The sequence below is a fragment of the Sus scrofa genome, unplaced genomic scaffold (assembly GCF_000003025.6).
Source record: "Sus scrofa isolate TJ Tabasco breed Duroc unplaced genomic scaffold, Sscrofa11.1 Contig524, whole genome shotgun sequence".
NCBI classification, from domain to species: Eukaryota; Metazoa; Chordata; class Mammalia; order Artiodactyla; family Suidae; genus Sus; species Sus scrofa.
In genome coordinates this window covers 52,130-76,213 of record NW_018085235.1, presented here as the reverse complement: position 1 = coordinate 76,213, position 24,084 = coordinate 52,130, and the positions used below count along the sequence as shown (strand labels likewise).

Here is a 24,084-nt window from a genome sequence, read left to right as displayed (position 1 = left end):
GAATTATAACATATTCTTACAAAAATGTGTGTTTTTTATTACTGCATTACACCCATTTATAAATTTTAACTCAAATTTTATTATAAACATATCCATGTGGATGGAATTGTTAAATAGATATGGAAGAGAAGAGTCAAACGGTAATAGTTCCCCATCAGTAAAGTTAAAGAAGTTGCAAAATGTTAATAAAACTGGAAAAGAGATTATCAAAAACTCTAGTATGATTAGAATTTTACCAGAAATGTTGAAGGAATATTCATGCTTTCATCATGATGAATCAAGTACCTTTTTTCTTACTTTTTGAAGAATGCAATCTTTTGATCAAGTCATTCAAGGCTTTCTGCACTTGCTTGTTTCTCAGGGTATAAATAAAAGGGTTCAACGTGGGTGAAATAGAAAAAATGAGCAGGGAAACTCCCTTATTAAGAGCCACCTCTTTCTTGGCTGAAGGTTTGATGTAGATGAATATACAGCTGCCATAAGTGATGGAAACCACAATCATGTGGGCAGAACAGGTCGAAAAGGCTTTTTTCCTTTGCTGAGAGGAAGAGAATCTTAGAATTGTCATGATGATATAAATGTAGGACAGAACTACACACACAAAGGTCAAGATGAATGTCAACACAGCACACACTAAAATCATTCTCTCTATGAACCGTGTGTCTGAGCATGATATCTTTAGCAGAGGAGTGGCATCACAGAAAAAATGGTCGATGACGTTAGAGTCACAGAATTCCAGATTGAGGCCCAGGCTTAGTGGGGGATTATGATGCACAAACTAGCCATCCAACAGCTGATGATTAACCTATTGCAGACTCTGTTGTTCATGATGGTTACATAGTGCAAGGGTTTGCAGATGGCTACATAGCGGTCAAAGGACATGATGGCTAGAAGAAAAAATTCCGTTATCCCAAAAAGGTAAGTAAAAAATATTTGAGCAGCACAAGCAGCATAAGTAATGATTTTGTCACCCGTTGCTATGTTGTACAAAAATCTGGGAATACAAGCCGTTGTGAATGAGATTTCCAAGAAAGAGAAATTTTGGAGAAAAAAGTACATGGCTGTCCTAAGACGGCAATCTATGAAGGTGAGGGAGATAATGGTCAGATTCCCAGCTGCACTCAACATGTAGGTAAAGAAAAGGAAGATGAAAATCAGAACTTTCATTCGTGGGTCATCAGTCAGTCCCAGAAGGATGAATGTTGTTATTGTGTGATTTCTCATCATGGATTCTTGCTTTCTGCCCAATCTGCAGGAAGAATTCAGAGATACTTGAAAAGAGTGCAATGAAGCCAAAATGAGGACTCAGCAATGGCTAGAAATGCCCCCCCAAAAAACCCCAAAAAACAATAACAAAAAAACTGGCTTGACTGTCTTGAAGTGAACATCTTGTTTACGAGTAGTATTTTTATTGCGGATACAAGTAGTAACTGTATTCTAATCCTTGCCTTGGTCTCTGATCATATAGTTTTATTTTTGTTCACAATGCTTATGGCTTAGCATTTCTAGCCATGAGTTATATAAGCTAGTGGTCGAATACCTTGTAATTCTGAGAGAATTTTCTAAAAATTTTTCCTCAGCTTGCTCCAATTAATTACAGACATCACCTTCAATTATTTTCGGCCTTCATTCAGTGCCTCCCGTGCTTGGATTTCCCGATGTCACTGAACAAATAGGAAATTCCCCTCACAGAATGGAAATTATTTTATGTCATTATACATTTTATTGTCTTCCTTCAAAATATACTCTTCCTACTGACATGTAGCAGGCTCAACTTTCACACACACACAAATTGTGTCCTCAGTAAAGCTTCAGGGTTTGCAGATACTACTATGGGAAGGAAATGGCTTTGGTTTTTCTTTGCTTGAGGACTTTTGAAAGCTTCCCTCAAATTAAGGGCAACCCAGGGTACAACCATAGGCAAGTGAATCTGGGATGTTGTGAAAAACACTCCACAGCTCAACTTCTTCTCCTTGTCCTAGTCATGGGCACTTAGGGCATCACTGTGACCCTGAACTCATCCTTTCACACTGCAGTGCATTTTCAGGGTTCTAGAAGTAAATATTTTTTTCTCAAAATTAATGAGGTTCATCCATGAGATTCAGTTTCTCCTCGATATTACACATCAAGGATGTTAAACTTAGAATGCAGTGCATTCATTTCTGTTTATTTAGACTTCCTCAAGAACCAGCATTTGTAGTGAAGGGAGGGATGCCAAATGAGATGATAAATCATGAGTGTGTATGACCTCGTTTTACATGGGAGTGATGACCTCATCTGTGTATGTGTCCATGTCTATTTGTATTTTTTGTTTTTGTTAAGTTGTGAGTGAAAATAAGGTAGGCATTTACTGTCTTGATATTTCTCAAACTATACTGTACTAACTAATGCTTTTTTTTTTTTTTTTTGTCTTTGGTCCTTATACAACTGCACCTGCGGCATACGGAGGTTCCCAGGGTAGGGGTCTAATCAGAGCTGTTGCTGCCAGCCTACACCAGACCCACAACAACGCCAGGTCTGAGCCGCATCTGTGACCTATACCACAGCTCACAGCAACACCAGATCCTTAACCCAATAAGCGAGGCCAGGGATCGAACCTGCAACCTCATGGTTCCTTGTCGGATTCATTTCCGCTGCGCCACAATGGGAACTCCAACTAATGCTTTAAAATCAACCTGTCCCATGGTTTTTATCTATTCAAAGTTAATTATTTTTTAAATTACATCTAACATAATTTTTAGTTCCATTACCATATGTCAAAATTTACCCTAAAAGCTTTGATTTGGTAAAGATGGATTTATGCATTTTTTTAGCATAGGAATTTATGACTGTATCTTACAAAGGACAATGAAAATAAAGCTTCAGTGTACTTACTTTTTTGCCAGTCAGTCATAACTTCAAGTAGTTGTTTAGCAACATTACTTAAAGATAACCTCTATTTGTGTCTTTCTGGTCTCTATTGCTCATAATCTCACTCTATATTCATGTTCCATTTGGGATGTGTAATTCTATTATTCATCACCAAATACTATAAAATTTTCCTCATACATAGCGGCTCTTACAAGTCTAAGAAACACTTTGTCTTGCTGAAAATAAAAACAGCTCTGAGACTGAGAATTACCAAGAATTCTCTCAGGTTTTAGAGATCTTGATATCCTGACTTCCTGGCGGGAGAAGTTGATACATTAATAAGATTGATGTTTCTTTTATTTAGCACACTTACAACTTAATGAATCAACAGAAGGGTGCTCAGAGACCCAGGTTCAATAAAATCACTATGGAATCTTTGTGTCATAATGTTGGCCAAAAGCCTAAAACATGCAGTTCTGAGGAGTAGGAGCCACAGGGGAAAGCAGAAGGAACATCTTAGGGATTGGAGCACAGACAATAAGAATGAGATAAGGTGAAATTCTAAATAATTTTTATTTATATTTGTATCATCCAAATCACTCTGAGGATCAAAGAGCCCAGCTTTTCTCTTGCATTTACCTTTCATGTGAATAAATAAAACTATTCCAAGAATTAATCAGATAAAATCTACATGATATCATAATCTAGAGATAACTAATGTTAATACTTTGGAAAAATATTTTCAGATTATAAATCAGCAACTTTATCAAAAGATATTATATTTAATATTTAAAAATATGTAAACAATGATCATAACTTGAATTTGCTTAATAAATTATAAAGATAAATATAAATCTTTTTTAGGGACCTATTTAACATCTCAAATTTAATTAAATTTAGTTCCATTATATTTTGTCACTATAATAGTGGATTAAAACAAACAAGTTCATTGTATAAATAACTATATTTTTGCTATTATTAAATGAATATATGAATATAACTATATATTTAATAAATAAATTGATATTACATGTAGTTTTTGGAGGATTCCATTTTTATAATTTTTTGAGGAGTCTGTATTATTTTAGTGAAAATATTTTTGTATTCTAGCTGGCTATTACAGAAGAGAAATTCCTACTTAAGAAATACATACAAACCAGGAGTTCCCATTGTGGCTTATCAGGTTATGAACCTGTAATAATACTGTTTGTGAGGATGCTGGTTTGATCCCTGGCCTTGCTCAGTGGATTAAAGGTCCAGTGTTGCCACAAGCTGCAGCATAGGTCCCAGATGCAGCTCAGATCTTGCATTGCTGTGGCTGTGGCACAGGCCTGCAGCTGCACATCCAATTCGACCCCTAGCCTGGGAATTTCTTATGCTGCAGGTCTGGCCCTAAAAAAAACAAACAAAACACACAAACCAAATTGTTAACTGAGAAATGAAATATAATACCTGAATTAAGAAATTTACTGGATGACTTTAATAGCATTATAAATAATACCGAATAAAAGGCTTTGTAGTTATTATAAAAAAAGTAAAGATATTGAAGACAGAAGTAGATTAAAAACCTACAGGATGATATTATGTGATCTAACATGTTAGATCAATTGGAGTTAAGAATTATACATGGCAGAGGCTGGGCAGGAAAGACAGAAAAGTATTGGAAGAAATAAAAATATATGAAAATGGGAATTCTGGAGTTCCCGTCGTGGCGCAGTGGTTAACGAATCCGACTAGGAACCATGAGGTTGCGGGTTCAGTCCCTGCCCTTGCTCAGTGGGTTAACGATCTGGTGTTGCTGTGAGCTGTGGTATAGGTTGCAGACGTGGCTCGGATCCCGCGTTGCTGTGGCTCTGGCATAGGCCAGTGGCTACAGCTCCGATTTGACCCCTAGCCTGGGAACCTCCATATGCCGCGGGAGCGGCCCAAGAAATAGCAACAACAATAACAACAACAACAAAAAAGACAAAAACAAAAAAAAAAAAAAGAAAATGGGAATTCTTGTTGTGGCTCAGTGGGTCAAGAACCTGACTAGGATCTATGAGGATGTGGGTTCAATCCTTGGGCTTGCTCAGTGGGTTAAGGATCTGGCATTGCCATGAGCCATGGTGTAGGTCACAGATATGGCTCGGATACAGCCTTGCTTATGGCTGTGCAATAGGCTGGTAGCTGCAGCCCTGATTCAGTTCCTAGGCTGGAAACTTCTTTGTGTTACAGGTGTGGCCCTAAAAAAATAAAATTGTATGAAAATGTACAAAATTGATGATAAAACAAAACAGGTCAATAATCACCAAGAGGGATAAAAACAAAGGAAATCACACCAATGACCATAATAATCCTTATCATAATTTGAGTTAAATTCCTCAAACAGATAAAAATATATACCATGCTCTTGGATTGGAAGAATCCATATTGTCAAATGACTATAGTGCCCAAGGCAATCTACAGATTCAATGCAATCTCTATCAAGTTCCAAAGACATTCTTCACAGAACTAGAACAGAATATTTTAAAATCTGTATGGAAACACAAGAGACCCCAAATAGCCAAAGCAATATTGAAAAAGAAAAATGAAAATGGAGGAATCAAACTTCTTAACTTTAGACAATACTATAAAGCTATGGTCATCAAAACAAAATGGTACCAGCACAAAACCAGAAATATATTCCAATGGAACAGGAGAGAAAGCCCAAATATAAACCCTAGTACCTATGGTCAACTAATCTATGGCAAAGGAGGACAGACCATAAAGTGCAAGAAGGATACCCACTTCAATAAATGGTGCTGGGAAAACTGGAAACCTACATGTAAAAGAATGAAAGTAGAACACTATCTCACACCATATACAAAAATAAACTCAAAATGGATTAAAGACCTAAATATAAGGCCAGACAGTATACAATTCCTAGAGGAAAACATAGCCAGAATGCTCTTTGACATAAATCACAGGAATATCTTGTTTGATCCACTTCCTAGAATAATAACAATAAAGACACAAATAAAGCAATGGGACCTAATCAAACTCAAAAGCTTTTGCACAGCAAAGGAAACCATTAAAAAAAAATGAAGGACAACCCACAGAAGGGGAGAAAATCTTTGCCAACAATACAACAGACAAGGGCCTAATCTCCCAACACATGCAACTCATAAACCAAAAAACCAACAATCCAATTGAAAAGTGGGCAGAGCACCTAAACAGACATTTCTCCAAAGAAGACATAGGGATGGCCAATAGGAATATGAAAAAATGCTCAATATCACTAATTATTAGAGAAATGAAAACCAAAACTACATTGAGGTAACACCTCACACCAGTCAGAGTGCCCATCATTAACAAGTCCACAGACAACAAATGCTGGAGAGGGTGTGGAGAAAAAAGTACTATCCTCCAATGTTGGTGGGAATGTAAATTGGTACAACCATTATGTAAAACAGTATGGAGATACTTCAGGAAACTTAATAAAGAGCTAACGTATGATCCAGCAATTCCACTGCTGGGAATGCATCCAAACAAAACTTTAATTAAAACGATATATGTACCCCTGATAGCCAAAACATGGAAACAACCTAAATGTCCATTACAGATGAATGGATTAAGATGTGACACATATATCCAATGGAACATTACTCACCCATAAAAAGACAAACTAATGTAATTTGCAGCAACATGGATGGATCTACAGACTCTCAAACTAAATGAAGTAAGCAGAAATAATAAGGCAAATACAGTATGATATCACTTGTTTGGGGAATCTAAAATATGAAACAGATGATCTTATCTAAAAACAAACAAACAAACAGCAGAAAAAGATCCTGGTTTAGAAGAGCAGACTCAGTATTCCCAAGGGGGGAAGTGGAGGGAGTGGGATGGATGGGCATTTTGGGGGTATTTTGGATGCAAACCGTTATATTTGGAATGGATGGAGAATGGGATCCTATTTCACAGCACAGGGAAATGTGTGTTATTGGGTCACTTTTTTGTACAACAGAACTTGATGAAAGATTGTAAATCAATAATAATAATGAAAATATTCCTCAGAACAAGTGACATGAAAATCTCAATAAAGCAGGTCTAAGGACAGATAATCTCAGATTCCTCATTGAAAATGATTCAAGCTAGAAGATAGGGAGAAAAATATCTTTAAAGCTGAGCTACACTGAAAAGGGACCAGGCTGTAAATTAATACAGTTCTGGGTTAGATGTGGTGCTGCTGGGAGAACACTGGCATGATATTGTCCAATTTAAGGATTAATAATAACAGTAATATCTGCTAAGCACCAGAAACTTTTCAGCGCTCTTTATGTGCATGATCTCATGTCTTCACAGCTCTATATATGCTGCAGCTACCATTGTTTTCACTTTGCAGACCAAGAAATCAAATTCCTATAGTTGCACAACTCACCTAATGTCCTGCAACCAGTAATTGGTAAGATTAGGATTAAAATCAAGGCACCCTGATTCTAGTGGTTGTGGTTATTTTTCATAATTGTATTATTGTATTTCAATTACTGTATATGTAAAGTGATGAATGAAAATCCTGTTGGGTACACAGAGCAAAAGAGGAGCAGAGGTGAGGAGATAGTTTGAGCTTCCTTTGTCTTCCCTGAAAGCAGGAGGAGCAATTCAGTTTATAGGAGTAGAGTGAATGTCTCTGATAAAATTCCACCTGACTTCATATATCCTCAATGACTAGGTTGTTTTTCTTTTTCTTCACAACCACAGGAGAGGTTATCTGTTGCTATGTGATCTCATAAAGTCTCAAAAGTATTGTTTGGAAGAATAATTTTGTGTACTTTTTTTTGGCCACACCCATGTCATGTGGAAGCTCTCAGGCCTGGGGCTGAACTAGCACCACAGTTGCAACCTGTGCCACAGCTGTGGCAATGCCAGATCTTTAACCCAGTGTGCCACACAGGAACTTTCAATGTCTACTTTTTAATAGGATTGAAGGGGCAATAAACTCAGAAAGTATCCATACTATTATATTTTGCCATAAACAGAATAAATAAATACAGACTTAGTATGGACAGACTTTATGCAAAAGGATTATTGCAATGGGGTGGAGGGTTTGGGAAAATGGGAAGAAAGTACGCTTTGGGAAGAGGCCAGGGAAAGATTTCCCAAGGTGTTGACATTATGATGTGAGCCACAGGGGAAGTCCCCAAGGCATTGCCACTATGCTGAGATCCAAAGGATGAATGGGATTTATCTAAAGGACAAGCTAAAGAAGGAAAAGAACAATATTTCAGGAGTGAACAAGAATCTAGAAATAAAATATTAGAGAGACAAATGTATTCCACATGCCCAGACACAGAGGACTAGGGAGAGAAATATGGAAAGTTATGAAGAATGAGATAAATAAGAGTATGAAGAGCTTCATACTCTCAAGAGTTTTCCTTGAGAATTAATACAGAGGTTCATACTTTTTTTGGTCTTTCTCACTTTATGCTACTGATCTCTGATCAGTATGAACCCGAGTTTTCCATACACTTTTCCAGTTGAGTATTATTGGAATTTGTTCTTGTATTTGTGCAAAACATATCTACTTTCTCTCTCTCTCTCTCTCTCTCTCTCTCTCTCTGTTTCAGTGTTTGGCCTGCTTCTTCCTAAAAGGTTTTTTTTTTTTTAATTTTCCTATCTATTATAAACTCCCATTGAAGATTTATCTCCAGCTCTGTAATGTTAGTCTTCCTCTTTGGTGATACAATATACTTCTTTTTGTGTAGAGTACATTTTCTGATTTTTAGAAAGTATTTAAAATTTTTTAAAATTGAAATGCTATGTTTTATTAGTTTCAGATGTACAGCAAAGTGATTCAGTCATATATATATATAATATATCTGATAAAATGTATATCCTTTTACATTATTTTCCATTATAGTTTATTTCAAGATATTGAATATAGTTTCCCATGTTATGTAGAGAATCTAGTTATTTATCTATTTTACATATAGGAACTGATATCTGCTAATCCCTTTTTATTGAGGTGTAATTGAAATAAAGAATTATATCAGTTTTGGGTATGATGATTTGACATTTGTATCTATTGTGAAATGATTAGCACAATAAGTATTGTTAACACCGGTCAGCTTATATAGATACAGAATTTTTCTTTTTGTGATGAGAATTTTCAAGATTTTAGAAAATTTTTTTTGGTACTAACATCTGGAGAATGATCCTGCCAGGTATGTGGATGCCAGCATCTCTGTCGTCACCATCGTCATCATCATCTTTATGTACTTGCACAGTTGAGCTGTTTGCGGAATAGGTGACACTGGTTTCAAAGTGTAATTTCTCTTGTCCTCCTGGACAATCTCTTTTAATGGCAGATGGTACCATAGCCCATTTGTTTTGCAAGGAGGGGAAAAAATAAACCAGTTAGTATCTGTTTTAGCTCCAAGAACAAAAATGTTTTTAGACACTTTGTCTGATTATGATTTCAAAGATACAAAATCATGTAAAAACTTAAGGCCCATTGATCTAGTGTTCCCCAAACTATTTACGGTGCAGAATTAGCATTTAACTACTTTCAATTTGTTGTATACTCATATTTTTGTAAACACAGTACAGATGAATTACTTTAAAAAGAATCAAAAAAGGCATAAGTTTGAAGTTCAATTTTTTTATTGTTATGTTCACCAAATATTAACTTTGTCACATTGCTTTTACAGTATATAATGCTTACTTTCTCTTTCTCTATTTATTATTCATCAAAAATAGTTTACTGATCTGCTTTGGTCCTATGCTAAAGACCATACCAAGCTGGGAGTTCCTGTTGTGGCGCAGTGGTCAACAAATCCAACTAGGAACCATGAGGTTGCAGGTTCCATCCCTGGCCTTGCTCAGTGGGTTAAGGATCCGGTATTGCTGTTAGCTGTGGTGTAGGTTGCAGACGCGGCTCGGATCCCCTGTTGCTACGCTCTGGCATAGGCCAGTGGCTACAGCTCCAATTCGACCCCTAGTCTGGGAATCTCCATATGCCGCAGGAGTGGCCCTAGAAAAGGCAAAAGGCCATACCAAGCTGTCATAATAATTTGGATCCACAATTTCAGTATTTTCCTATTTCTTTGAGAAAAATGCCATTCTTTTGACTGAATAACTGAATGCCTGCTTCACTTGCTTGTTCCTCAGGGTATATATAAAGGGGTTTAGCATTGGGGCAACGGAAGTGGTGAGCACTGACACACCCTTATTAATGTCCACTTCTTCCTTTGCTGAGGGCTTAATGTAAATGAAGATGCAGCTTCCATAGGTGATGGATACAACAAGCATGTGGGACGAACAGGTGGAAAAAGCCTTTTTCCTTTGCTGGGCAGAGGGGAATCTTAGGATTGTCTTGATGATGTATACATAGGAAAGAACTACACACACAAGGGTCATGATGAAGGTCATCACGGCGCAGGCTATAACCATCTGGTCTATGAACCATGTGTCTGAACAAGAGATCTTGAGGATAGGTGACGCATCACAGAGAAAATGATCAATGACGTTAGAGTCACAGAACTCCAGATTTAAGCCTAGACTAAGTGGAGGGATTATGATGAACAAACCTCCAGCCCAACAGGAGAGGACAAACCTTCTGCAGACTCTGCTGTTCATGATGGTCACATAATGCAGGGGTTTGCAGATGGCCACATAGCGGTCATAGGACATGACGGCCAAGAGAAAAAATTCTGTTGATCCAAAAAAGATGACAAAGAATAGCTGACTAGCACAGGCATTATAAGTAATGGTCTTGTCTCCAGTAGACATGCTATAAAGGAATCTGGGGATACAGACTGTAGTGAATGAGATCTCTAAGAAGGAGAAATTTTGGAGGAAAAAGTACATGGCAGATTTAAGCTGAGAATTCACTAGGGTGAGGGAGATGATCGTCAGATTGCCAGTCACACTCAGCATATAGGTGACAAGCAGGAAGATAAATAGCAGAGCTTGAAGCTGTGGGTCATCAGTCAGTCCCAGCAAAATGAATGTCGTCAGCCTTGTATGGTTTCTCATCATGGGCTGCGGACTTCAGCCCAATCTGTTTAGAAAATTGAGATTGATATTGAAAAAAGTGGTACCAAAAATCATGTTGTAAATGGACAAGAGAACAGCTCTGCCATGTGGCTCACAATCCCCTAAGAGCAGTTTTTATTTATAAAATATTTTATTAGTAAATATAACAAAGGACAGTGCATAAAAATGGGTGGAGCTTAAATAATATGTATTAAAGAAACAAGAATGGAACACAACTTGCACCACCGAAGCCCTTGCGGGGCTTTCCCTGATTACCACTGCCTCAGCCTCCTAGAGCTAAGGGAAATTTCAGTTATGCGATAATGACATTCTGTTCTTTAGAGATTTCTAGTATTATCCGCATGCTTGAAATTTAGCTATTTTAAACTGCATATAAACGGAAGTGTAGGAGTTCCCATTGTGATTCAACAGTTAGGGAAACTGACTGGCATCCATGAGGACACGGGTCCCATTCCTGGCTCAGTGAGTTAAGGATTCGGCATTACTGTGAGCTGTGGTGTAGGTCACAGAGGTGACTCGGATCCTGCGTTGCTGTGGCTATTGCATAGGCCGGTGGCTTCAGCTTCCATTCGACCCCTAGCCTGGAAACCTCCATATGCTGCGGATGTGGCCCTAAAAAAAAAAAAAAAAAAAAAAAAAAAAAAAAAAAGACACACAAAAAAAGAAGTGTACTGAATGAATACAGTCTTTTCTGTCTAGCTTTTCTTAACTTTACATTCTAGAAATTCATTCATGTTTTTATTTGTAAAAGTGGTTCTTTTCTTTTTTTTTTCTTTTTTTTTTTTTCTGTCTTTTTGCCATTTCTTGGGCCGCTCCCACGGTATATGGAGGTTCCCAGGCTAGGGATCGAATCGGAGCTGTAGCCACTGGCCTACGCCAGAGCCACAGCAACGCAGGATCCGAGCCGAGTCTGCGACCTACACCACAGCTCACGGCAACGCTGGATCATTAACCCACTGAGCAAGGACAGGGATCGAACCTGCAACCTCATGGTTCCTAGTCGGATTCGTTAAACACTGCACCACGACGGGAACTCCTAGAAGTGGTTCTTTTCTTTTCTGGAATCTGAGGACTGTATTATGAATACACCCTAATTTATTAAGGTACTCCTCTATTGTTATCTGTGCTTCCAATTTGGATTATTATAAATAATGTTGCTATGAATCTTATTGTGTGCGAACACAATTTGCCATGCTTTAGTCACATACATGTCTCTCAAGACAAAATTTTGAATTTCTTCTTTCAAAGATCACATTCTCTGGAATTTATTCTGCTGTCTGCTTAATAGCACTGATACATTTAGAAATCTTTAAAGAAGTAAACACTTCTGGAGTTCCCGTGGTGGCGCAGTGGTTAACGAATCCGATTAGGAACCATGAGGTTGTGGGTTCGGTCCCTGCCCTTGCTCGGTGGGTTGGCGATCCGGCGTTGCCGTGAGCTGTGGTGTAGGTCGCAGACGCGGCTTGGATCCTGCGTTGCTGTGGCTCTGGTGTAGGCCGGTGGCTACAGCTCCGATTCGACCCCTAGCCTGGGAACCTCCATATGCCGTGGGAGCGGCCCAAGAAATAGCAAAAAGACAAAAAAAAAAAAAAAGAAGTCAAGCACTTCTTTCTTGCTATGCTCCTTTATCAAACTCCTTTGACATCAATTGACATCTATATGTTTCTGATTTCTAAGTCTCTATCTCTAATTATAAATATGTCCTTGTATTCCAGGCACAGGGCCAAATGGCTACTCGGCACCTGTTCGAATGGCTCAAAAGTTTTCATAGCCTATTTTAGAGTGTTCATGTGTATTTCCTAAAAAAACAGCTAATACTGAGTTCCAGTTATGGCTCAGCAATAGCGAACCAGACAAGTAACCATTAGGGTGAAGGTTCGGTTTCCAGCCTGGCTCAATGGGTTAAGTATCCAGAGTTGCCTTGAGCTGTGGTGCAGGTCGCAGATGCAGCTCAGATCCTGTGGGTTGCTATGGCTATCGTGTAGGCCACTGGTTGCAGCTCCAATTCAACCCCTAGCCTGGGATCATTCATATGCCACACATGCAGCTGTTAAAAAATAAAAAATTAAAAAAAAAATGCTAATAAGTATTGAGCATTGTAACATGCTTTATATGGATTCTTATCTGGAACTTTCTCTTCTTCAATTGTTTGTGTTTCCTTCTCAACCTTATCTCATGAATATATCATCACTCCTGCTCTTCAACCATTTACCCTTGGAGAAACCCTTGTTTGAAATGTGTATAACCAGATTCAAGGATGAGTTTGCATGGAATTTCATCAAATTTCAGGCAATCTTTCTAAAAGTCAAAACTGGCCATGCAGTAATGATGTATAGAAGAGTTTATATGAACATTTGATCCCTAACAATGCACTACTTTTATGTTTCTAAGTGGAATATCTCATATCGAAGATTACATGTGCCTCAATGTTTTGTGATCATTCCACTGTGACAGCATTTGCTTGCCATAAACCGAAATGATTTATTGGTACATCTCAGTGCAGTGGTTTGTCTGGTTAGATTCCCTCCTACTGTCTCCAATGGCTAACTGACATATCCTTCACTCATGTGGGGGGTTACATGAATTCCTTTGAGAAATTATCTTGAGCCACCTTGGTCTGGGTTAAGTGCCTTTTGTTCCCCTTGCAACCCTCTGCTTATTACTATCTTAGCATTCAGCAGGAGGAAATAATTTTGTTGAGATTCAAGACTATGCTTCATTCAAATTATATCCTGCAATTAGTGGAATTTCAGATTTATAATCAAATTTTCAAAAAAATTTTACTCTAAAAAAAAAAAAAATTTTACTCTAAAACATATGCATCCCACATTTAACCTACTAACCTCAAACACACTTTTGGCTTCCTTGTTCAATGCAATTGACATTTCTTTTTAAAATGTCTTTAACAGATGTTTCCCATAACTCTGAACATGGGAGCTATTGCTTTAGCTTATTTTGGTGGAGGAGTTACTGCTAATCCCTCTGGCATTACTCTAGGCCGTGACCTGTGGATGCTGAGAGCTCATACTGATGACCACAGCGATAGCTGCCTCCCTCTTTCTGTTTAATTTTCTATTCAGAGTTTTCTCTTTTTTGATGTCACTTACTACTTCTCAACACACCTCACTGAGAAATTACAAACTGAAATCAAGAATTTGTAATTCTGTATATCGGTTTCTAGCTGTTTCCTCTTTGGAAACAGCTACTCAAATATTCAAATATTTCCAATTGGCAAGTGTATCTCAAAGGCTGTCATTTTCCTACATTGCTTACTGAAAGGCATCCCTTGGAGGCCTTATGAATAGTTTCACTTGGTTCTTTCCTTTTTTTCCTGCCGAGGTGAAGGCAGGAAGCAGCCCCCACTCTGTGCCCAGATTCTACTATTCAGCACCTCATGTGTAAAATACCATGTCAAAGAAATGGAACTAATTTAATTCCTGAGAGGTGGTATTTAAAGACCATAAAGGGACCAACCATCATAGACCACCTGAAGTTATAGGAATGAAATGTATCTGTTCACAGGTATCCTCCCTCTGCTGACACATTGTTGGCAGAGCAGTGTTCTTTGTTGCAAACATATTTTTTTTTTCTCCCAGTATGATCATTATCGTGCCTAGATACAAGTTTAACAAACTAATTTATAGTGAAGTACAGGGTCATAATCTTTAATTATTCTTAAGACATACTTTTTGTTGTAAAATTTACAAGTGGGTAGATTAATTACTATTGGATATACACACACACACATCTCTCTGCAATGCGTGTGTCTATATATTTATCGTTTGCATGAGTGAATGTGATATTGAAAAAGGTTGCTTCTGGATGTTCAAAAAATCATGCTACACTGGGATAATTTTTCTAATGCCTAAGCAGGCTGACATTTGATTGTAATGGGTTTATTTCATCACTATAAAAAATTACCTTCTTTGATTTCTTAAAAAGACCTTTTCCTAAAATATCAAATCATCTTAGTTTCCAGAGGCAAGCATCATTCTATCTCTATGTCAAGGTGAGGCAAGTGACCAAGGCGAACATACTTACTCTTTGGTCATCATAGCTTCAGAGACTCATTTCACCCAAATTCCTCAGGGTGACAAAAAGCGACCCCAAATGCGTCCATGGAAATAGTGGGTGCACTGCCAATCACCCATTTTCATAAGTCCACGCTCACACTCGCAGGTGGAGGTTTCCTGAGTTTTTTATCTCTAGATCCTTACTTCGAGATTTTCTCAAGCTTTTGAACTTGCTTTAAATCTCACACTCTTTTCTTTAAGTAAACACTCTTCCCTTGAAGAAAAAAGGCTAGAGGGTGCAGGACCCCTCTCTGGTTTGTAGAGAACCTGATGTTATGATTCCTTTGAAATGCTATCATTTTTTTCATGTACATACCTAAGTGAGTAAATATTTATGTCCTTAGTGACTGGTTCGAAAATCACTAAGGAATCTGGTGTGTAATTAACTTTGGGGGAAAGAAAAACTCCTGAAGGAACAGTGGGGACAGTGTTCTCAGAGATGGAAAGCAATGTGAACCTCATCAAAAATCTTTTTAAATTATAAGGAACAAGTTTCCTTACTCACTAATTTTTTTATGAATCTTTCATTTTAATTGTAAAAATAATTCAAATAATCAAAAAGGAAATACATATAAAATTACACATGGTAAAGAAACAGTTATTGGTATTTGTATATGTACACTGAGGCATCCTACTTTTTGTATCTCTGTGCATGTTTGTTAAGCACATTTAAAATGGGAGAGCATTTTATAAAATTGAATCATAAAATTTCTATTTTTTAGATTTGTATACACAGGGCACTAAGTATCCCTTCACTAATTTATACACGCTTCAGCACAAAAAATTCCTGTGAAGGGAAAAAAATTGTAGTTCCCTGGTGGCCTAGCAGGTTAAGGATTCGCCATTGTCACTGCTGTGGCATGGGTTCGACCCCCGGCCTGGGAACTTTCATGTGCTGCCAGCATGGTCGGTAAAAATCCCTGTGTGTAGCGTTCATTTCATCAATGCTCGGTTACTTTTTAAAACAATCTCTGACTTTTAACACTTTTTTTACTCTTCATTAAAATTACTCCATGGTACTCATTGTATGGACTTATTCTCTGTTTCACTCACTGCTGTAAATTTATTCTTGATTTTTAACAATTGACATATTTCCACAAAAGTAATAATTTAGAAAACATTATAGAAATGTATCATAAATTATTCCAAATGGCCTTTATAAGATGCATCATTATTTGGATTTTGTTTCGTATTGCAAAGTGCTGTCCCAAAAGGGAACACCAAAACTTGCCAGTCTCAAGCCCACTCATTTCCCCAGGCCCAGTCCCTAGACACTACATTTTCTTAATTTCATTTTCAAATTGTGAATTACTAGTGTATAAAAATGCAATTTATTTATTTTATTGATCACATATCCTGCAAACTTGTTGAACCTAGTAGTTCAAATAGCAATGTGGATTTTGTGGATTTTTTTAATACATGATCATGTTACAAAATAAAAATAGTTTTACTTCTTTTCCGGTCTTTATTTCTTTTTTCCTGTTCTAACTGCCTTTGTAAAAATCTCTGGTATAATGTTGAATAGAAGTGGTTAATGCAGACATTCTTCGTCGTACATCATGCATAATCTTTTTTTTTATGTTTCTGGATTTGAGTATTTTGTAGAGGATCTTCGTATCTATATTCATAAGGACTGTGTATTCATAAGGTCTTTAGTTTTATTTTGCAACGTGTATGTCAGGTTTTCGGATCATGATAATCCTGGCCTCATAAAATAAGTTGGGAAATGTTTTCTCCAGGAGTTTGTGGAAGACTGATATCAATTGTTGTTGAAACATTTGGCAAAATTCACCATTGAACCCGTCCATGTCTTGGGTTTGCTTTAAGAGAAGATTTTTTTTAAATGACTAATCTATCAATATCTCTACTTGTTATAAATCTATTAATCTTCTTAACTTTGGTGTTTTGTGTCTTTCTAGAAATTTGTCCACTTCATCTAGATTATCTAATAGGTTTATGCTTGTTTTTGGTATTTCCTTAGAGTCCTTTTTATTATTGTAATATTTAGTAATGTACTTCTTTTTCTTCTTTTTTTGGGGTGGGGTGGGGGACGTAGTTACAGTATATGGAGGTTCCCAGGCCAGGGATTGAATCAGAGCCACAGCTGCCAGCCTATGCCACAGCCACAGCAAAGCCAGATCTGAACCACATCTACAACCTACACCACAGCTTGTGGCAACACCAGATCCTTACCCCACAGAGTGGGGCCAGGGATTCAACCTGAATCCTCATAGATATAAGTTGGGTTTGTTTCTGCTGAGCCACAATGGCAACTCCTTTCTTTTTCTTCTTGATTTTAGTAATTGGAGTTCTGTCTCTTTTTCTTTTATCTTGTTCAAAGATTTTAAATATTTTCCAATTTTTTTGATATTTTCAAATAACCAACTTTTGGTTTTCTTGATTTTCTCAAATACTTTTCTCTTCTTAAATTTCCATTCTAATCTTTTTTTAGGTCCTTCATTTTGCTTGTTTTGAGTTTAGATTGCTTTTCTTTCTTTCTTTCTTTCTTTCTTTCTTTCTTTCTTTCTTTCTGTCTGTCTGTCTGTCTGTCTTTCTTTCTTTCTTTTTTCTTTTTGTCTTTTTAGGCTGCACCCTAAATATGGAGGTTCCCAGGCTAGGGGTCAAAAATTGGAGCAGTAGCTACTGGCCTACACCACAGCCACAGCAACAGCAATGACAAAACCAAGCTGAGTCTGTGACCTGTACCACAGCTCATGGCAACACCAGATCCTCAACCCACTGAGCAAGGCCAGGGATCAAACCTGTGTCATTTTTATGACTGATAATAGTATTTTCTTATTGATTTCCTGTTGCTTATTGCTATGACTGTCTATTGATTTTTAAATAATTTCCATTTTTTATATAGAACACCAAATTTCTCTATTAATTCCACTAGTATCTTATTAGAGTTTCATGAGTTTTCTGAGATATGTAAGAACGATCCAAGGATTAAAAAAAAACAGATATATCAAATTTCATTAATTTTAAGACATGCAATTATACTGTGTATGATTATTGAAAAGGAAATATTGTTGAATAAACTGTGAGCAATGGTAGATATCATTCATTTGTATGACATAACTCCATTTCAGAGAAGCAAAATGTGAATAAGACTTTGAAATTAATTAAATGCAATAGTTTTATTTCTTCTCATTCAGATTTATCCTGATGATGTTTTTCTCATATTATTGCATGTCCAAGATTTTCCAGTAAAATATTGAACATTTTCATTTTCTTACTCATCATTGGGGTGCAGTTTTTCTATGCTGTTGGACTTTTCAAAGAACTGCCTTTTGAATCTCTTTAGCTGACTTCATTGATTTCATTATCTACCCACAGGAAGTTACATTTCCATTAACTTTGTTAATTTTTTAATTTTTTCAAATGTATTAGGATGAGTGTAAGTTCTCTTTTGGGCTAGTTTACATTTTTGTATGTAATGAATACATTTAAGATAAGAGAATTCTATCGACAGCAGCTTTTTCGGTGTTCCAAATAATTTGTATATGTTTGCATTTATTGCCTTCCAGATAGCAGTTAGTATGTTTGGTGTAAATGCCATTGTTTCTAAGGAATTATATTTGTGTGGGTTTCTCAACTCATTGTATGTAATACTTTAGATTATTGTGACAGAATTTAGACTAATAAAAGCATAATTTGTGTAAGATGTTGGCACAGGTATCAAACACACTAGGGAATGTTTTTCCCTTGACTCACAGCTCTATAAGCAGCAGACAATACTTTCCAGAAAAAAAATGTAATCTTTCTGTGAAAATGAGCATGGTTTTCTTTTTTTTCTTTTTTTTTTTTTTTTTTTTGTCTTTTAGGGCTGCACCCATGGCATATGGAGGTTCCCAGGCTAGGGGTCGAACTGGAGCTGCTGTAGCTGCCTGCCTACACCACAGCCACAGCAACATCAGAGCCAAGCCACGTCTGCGACCTACACTGCAGCTCACGGCAACACCAGATCCTTAACCCACTGAATGAGGCCAGGGATCGAACCCACAACCTCCTGGTTCCTAGTCAGATTCACTTCCTCTGCACCACGACAGGAACTCCGAGCATGGTTTTCCAATTCAAATTTCATTGAATGTGCAGCTCTTGGTAGGCACCTATTGCACTAATCCTGAGACTTCAAACCTAAGTGGCTGTGATCCATAGTGTGACCCATGCTCCCATAACTTCAGTCTATGTTCTTGTGAGCACCCCTTCCTTTCATAGATATTGCTCTATTTTTAACTACATTATTGTTTCTGATACATTCTATTTACAACTTTGCAATGATTTCAGCTATGTATTCCAAGGAATATTTATTATATTTTCCCACTATTTATGTGTGTTCATTGAATAGTATGTATTCTTCTTTATTTTCAATATTGGAAGTGCTGTTGTTCTCTTTTACATTAATTTTAAATTATGTGACATTTGTTTAGACATTTATGTAAAATTACTCCTATTATATGTCTTTCATATCATCGTTGAATATATTGAGAAGATCTACAAAAAATTTTACCTCCATTTTCCAGAGTAATGGCTTTTATTATATATTAAAGCAATCTTTTCAAAATGATTCTTTTTAGAAGTTGACATGCAAAACTGTTAGATATTGGATTGAAAAAGAAGACAGAAATGGCTTGATTGGGGCTCAATAGAAGCTAGGCTAAAGAAATGCTGAGAAAATTAATGTGACTCACATGTATATTATTAAAAAGCAAACAAGATTACAAAATCCAAAAATAAACATTGTAACTGTTTGGTCTTGGTTTTGAGGTGATGGTTTAAAAACATTATTTCTTTTACTTAGTTGAGACAAGGCAATTCTTTTGATGAGTCCTTAAAGGCTTTCTTAACTTGATTGTTTCTCAAAGTATAAATGAATGGGTTCAGTGTAGGCGAAAGAGAAGTAACAAGCAGTGAAACAACTTTATTAATGGTCACTTCTCCCTTTGCTGTAGGATTCATGTAGATGAAAATGCACGTTCCATAGGTGATGGAAACCACAATCATGTGGGAAGAGCAGGTCGAAAAAGCCTTTTTCCTTTGATGCACAGAAGGGAACCTAAAAATTGTGCTGATGATGTAGGCATAGGACAGAACTACACAAGTGAGAGTCATATTCAGGGTCAGCACAGCACAGATTATAACCGACTGTTCCATGGGCCATGTGTCTGAGCATGAGATTTTCACTAAGGGAAAGCATCACAGCCAAAATGATCAAGCCTGTTAGATCACAAATTTCAGATTTAAACCCAGGCTAAGTGGTGGGATTAAAACACAGAGACCAGCCATCCAACAAGAGCTGATGAGAATTCCACAGACTCTGCTGCTCATGATGGTCACATAATGCAGGGGTTTGCAGATGGCCACGTAGCGGTCATAGGACATGGCGGCCAGGAGAAAGAACTCTGTTACTCCACAGAGGTCAGTGAAAAACACTTGAATGACACAAGCGTTATAGGTAATGACCTTGTCACTTGTTGCTATGCTATATAGGTATCTGGGGATGCAAGAAGATATGAATGAGATCTCCAAGAAGGAGAAATTTTTTAAGAAAACGTACATGGGTGTTTTGAGACGGGAATCCACAAAGGTGAGTGTGATGATGGTCAGGTTTCCAGTCAAACTCAGCATGTAGGCTACAAATAGAAAGATAAAAATCAGAACCTGTAGCTTGGGGTCGTCTGTGAGTCCCAGCAGAATGAATGTTGTTATTGTTCGGTTTCTCATCACTGACTTCTGACTTCTCCCAGTCTGTAGATGAATTCAGAGAAGTTTGCTTAGAGATTACAGATCATTTTAACTGATTCAAATTTAAAGTATTTGAGCTTTTATATTTAATTATATATAATATTATATGTAAATATGAACACTTACGTTTTATGTCTATCACGTCCTTAGAATTTTCCATTGTGACTAAGGATGCTGAGGAGGTGCACTTTTATGGGTAGTAATAGCGTCTTTTGACTCAAGAATTTTTCCCTATTCAGAAATATATCACAAATCAATAATACTTCTGTAAAGAAAAAAGGGAAAGGGAAAAAATTTGCATTCTTATTTCATGTATTTTCTTGACACTTTGAGTAAAGTGTGCTAATATAACTTGGATTCACTCTATAGACTCAAGAGCAAAAGTTGAGGTCTTTGTTTCAAAATAAAATTTCACTTGCCGGGTTTGCTTTTAGTTTCAGTGTGCATAATTCTCACAAACAACCCACACACTGTTGCTTGCCCACAACCCCCCATTTCACAGTCTACGTGCTCTTTTCTGTGTTACTTTTTACTGCTGATACAGTGATGACTGCCTTCTCTTCCCTCCAGCATCTTCCAGTCGCGGAATCATCTTCATTGATGCTACACCAGTAGGGACTCAAATTTTCTAATATAAAGTTAGTGTATATTATTTCATGTCTTGAGATTTCCTGACATCAATTAATTAAATATTCCCCTCATGTTTTATCAGTATATTTACTTTCTTGTTTAACTTATCACATGCTGTTCTTGCTGACGTTGGGCAGGGTTGACTGTGACTGTTTCCAATACAAAAAAAAAAAAAAAAATCAAGAACAGAGGATTATGGCTTATTCAAAAGTTAAAAATCTTCTTAGGAAATTTACCCTCCCATTCAACAACTATCACGTATTTATATCACATTAAGATATAGAAGGGATACGCATACATACATATATATTTGCAGCCCACCTACCTTCCTTTCACCTTTTCTCCTAATCTCTCAGATGTTGTATGCATCGTTATGAAATCTCACTCTGCCCTTCAAACTTTGACCATTACACAATTCTCCAAATATATCTGTTTTCATCACAGACATTACAACGTATTTTATACTAGAAAAAAACAGGTTGACAGTAAAGTTTAAGTACATGATTTCTGATTATTCTGTCTTTTAAACAAATGTTCGGTATGAACACAGGGATCTGTGATGTGATGAGTCATTTCAGTCATTATGTTATTTGGGGGGGTATAGGGAGAGGAATGCAAGGATAGGCTTATATACCTCAATATACAGGAAGACACTATTTTTAATTCGAGTTTGGATAGCTATTCAAAGTTACCCTGAATATTTCTTACAGTAAGTTAGATACAGATTTTTTTTACATATCTTATGCATAGAAAACTCCCAGGAAATGACATTTATCTATACAAGGGAAATTTGTTCTAAAAATTGACATCTGAAAATATACCTTAAATACATTAAAAATATAAATTATTACTGCAACCCATTTTTTCTTTCCAGAAGAAAATATAACCTAGATCCTACAAAGGGAATTGCAATCAAAGAGACAAACTTTATCACACTTACTCAGAGCTTCTGTTGGTTGTTGAAACAGAGCAACATTACACTATAATGTTAAATATTATATTTTAATAAAGCTATTTGTGTCTTCATGTTCATTGGCATGTCTGGGAATGCACAGAACTTCTTTGTTCACCCTCTCCAACAAATTGGGAAGACTTGCTTATGATGGTGGTTTTAGCACTTCTATAAACCTCCAAATATTTTTTACTCTCTCCATCATTGAAACAAAAATAAATTCTAATAAGAGTTTTAGAGCTCTCTCCATGGTAGAGGGGATCAATTTTAAATCATCAGGACAGAGAGAAATGCTTTTATAGTGCCAAATGTGAATCTCCTTTTTAATTTGCCAAAAATGCCACTAAGTGAAAAAAGCAAATGGTCCTTGCTGACCTACAATTAAGAGTTGTTACTTAGTTTCATGAGTAATGAAGTTTGGGAAAAACACAAGGAACACAGGTTTCAGTGGGGACTGTGTCCTTGGAGACAGGAGGATGTTAAAGCAGCACTTGACACAGGTCAGGAGGGCAACCTCTCATTTCAGTTACATTGCTCTTTAAAATAAAACTTTCACATCTTAGAGTTCCCATAGTGGTGCAGTGGATAGGAATCCAACTAGGAATCATGAGGTTGTGGGTTTGGTCCTGGCCTTGCTCAGTGGGTCCGATATTGCCATGAGCTGTGGTGTAGGTTGCAGACAAAGCTTGGATCTGGTGTTGCTGTACTGGGGTGTAGGCTGGCAGCTGTAGCTCGGATTAGACCCCTAGCTGGGAACTTCATATGCCACGGGTGTGGCCCTAAAAAGAGAAAAAAAAATCTTTCACATCTAGAAAGACATTTTGAAGTTGTAATTCTTTTTATATTAATAAATTCCTTTATTATAGTAGTTTTGTTATCATTGGACCATTTTAATCAGACAACAAAAGGAAGTTTATAATTACACAAGAGTACTGCTTACATTATAGATCTGTCTTTCCTGACATTTCTTTCTCTGAATACACTATCATAAATGTTATTACTGAATACATAAAAATATGCAATCATATCTTGTAATTGGATACAAAATATGCTTTCATGGTTGCATAGCAATATGAATTTACCTACAGTCACTGAATTTTATACTTAAAACTGTCAAAATGCTAAATTTTGTTGTGTACACTTCACCACAATAAAAAATACCTATTATTTAAGCATATCTTAAATTTATGATTTTTTCCAATTATTCACTATTATAACATTGGCTCTATGGATATTTTTAACATTTTAAAACCAATATCTAATTAAATGTATAATTATTTTTATTTTTCAAAATTACCAACCTTTCTATTGAAATTATGTTCATAGAAATATTTTTTCATGTGTGAGAATATTTGTAGAAGTGTAATTTCACTTAAAAATTTGTAACCATAAAATTATTTTATATCAAACATTTGCCAGTATAATTAAATTTTAATAGAAATTATTTATACCTATTCATATCTTGTTCTTTTAAATATATTATATATGTTTTTAAGATTAGAAGTCTTTAAAAGTGTCATGACTGATTTTTGGCATATAATTCAGAGTTTCATGCAGTCAAGTCTAATGTTTTTGCTCTTTAATTTTTAACTGTAGTATTGAGATACAATCAACATACAATGAACTGCACTATTTAAGGAGTACAGTTGATGTTTTTATATGTATATGCCAAGAAAGTAACACCACAGTCACACTAATAAATATCCATTGTTTCATGAAGTTTCCTTTTTACTCCCTCCTTCCTGTCCATCCCTTACTGGTGCTGCTCACAGCCAATCACCCACCTGTTCTCTGTCATTAGAGACTAGTTTG

The 24,084-nt window shown here is 36.5% G+C and overlaps 2 protein-coding genes and 1 pseudogene across 2 annotated transcripts; all 3 read right to left on the bottom strand.

Annotated features, from left to right (window-relative positions):
* Nucleotides 1-277: 277 nt before the first annotated feature.
* LOC100513471 (olfactory receptor 6C2-like) lies at nucleotides 278-1,324 on the bottom strand. Its single transcript, XM_003126245.4, is given in 2 exon segments — nucleotides 278-765; nucleotides 768-1,324. Coding segments are annotated over 2 exon segments (948 nt in total). The 5' UTR covers nucleotides 1,228-1,324.
* Nucleotides 1,325-9,865: 8,541 nt separating this feature from the next.
* On the bottom strand, nucleotides 9,866-10,890 carry LOC100521089 (olfactory receptor 6C2-like). Its single transcript, XM_013997614.2, has one exon. It carries the CDS (start codon nucleotides 10,849-10,851, stop codon nucleotides 9,910-9,912), a length of 942 nt encoding a protein of 313 aa, XP_013853068.2. The 5' UTR covers nucleotides 10,852-10,890; the 3' UTR covers nucleotides 9,866-9,909.
* An 8,351-nt stretch (nucleotides 10,891-19,241) lies between these two features.
* On the bottom strand, nucleotides 19,242-20,684 carry LOC100625596 (annotated as a pseudogene).
* Nucleotides 20,685-24,084: the final 3,400 nt, after the last annotated feature.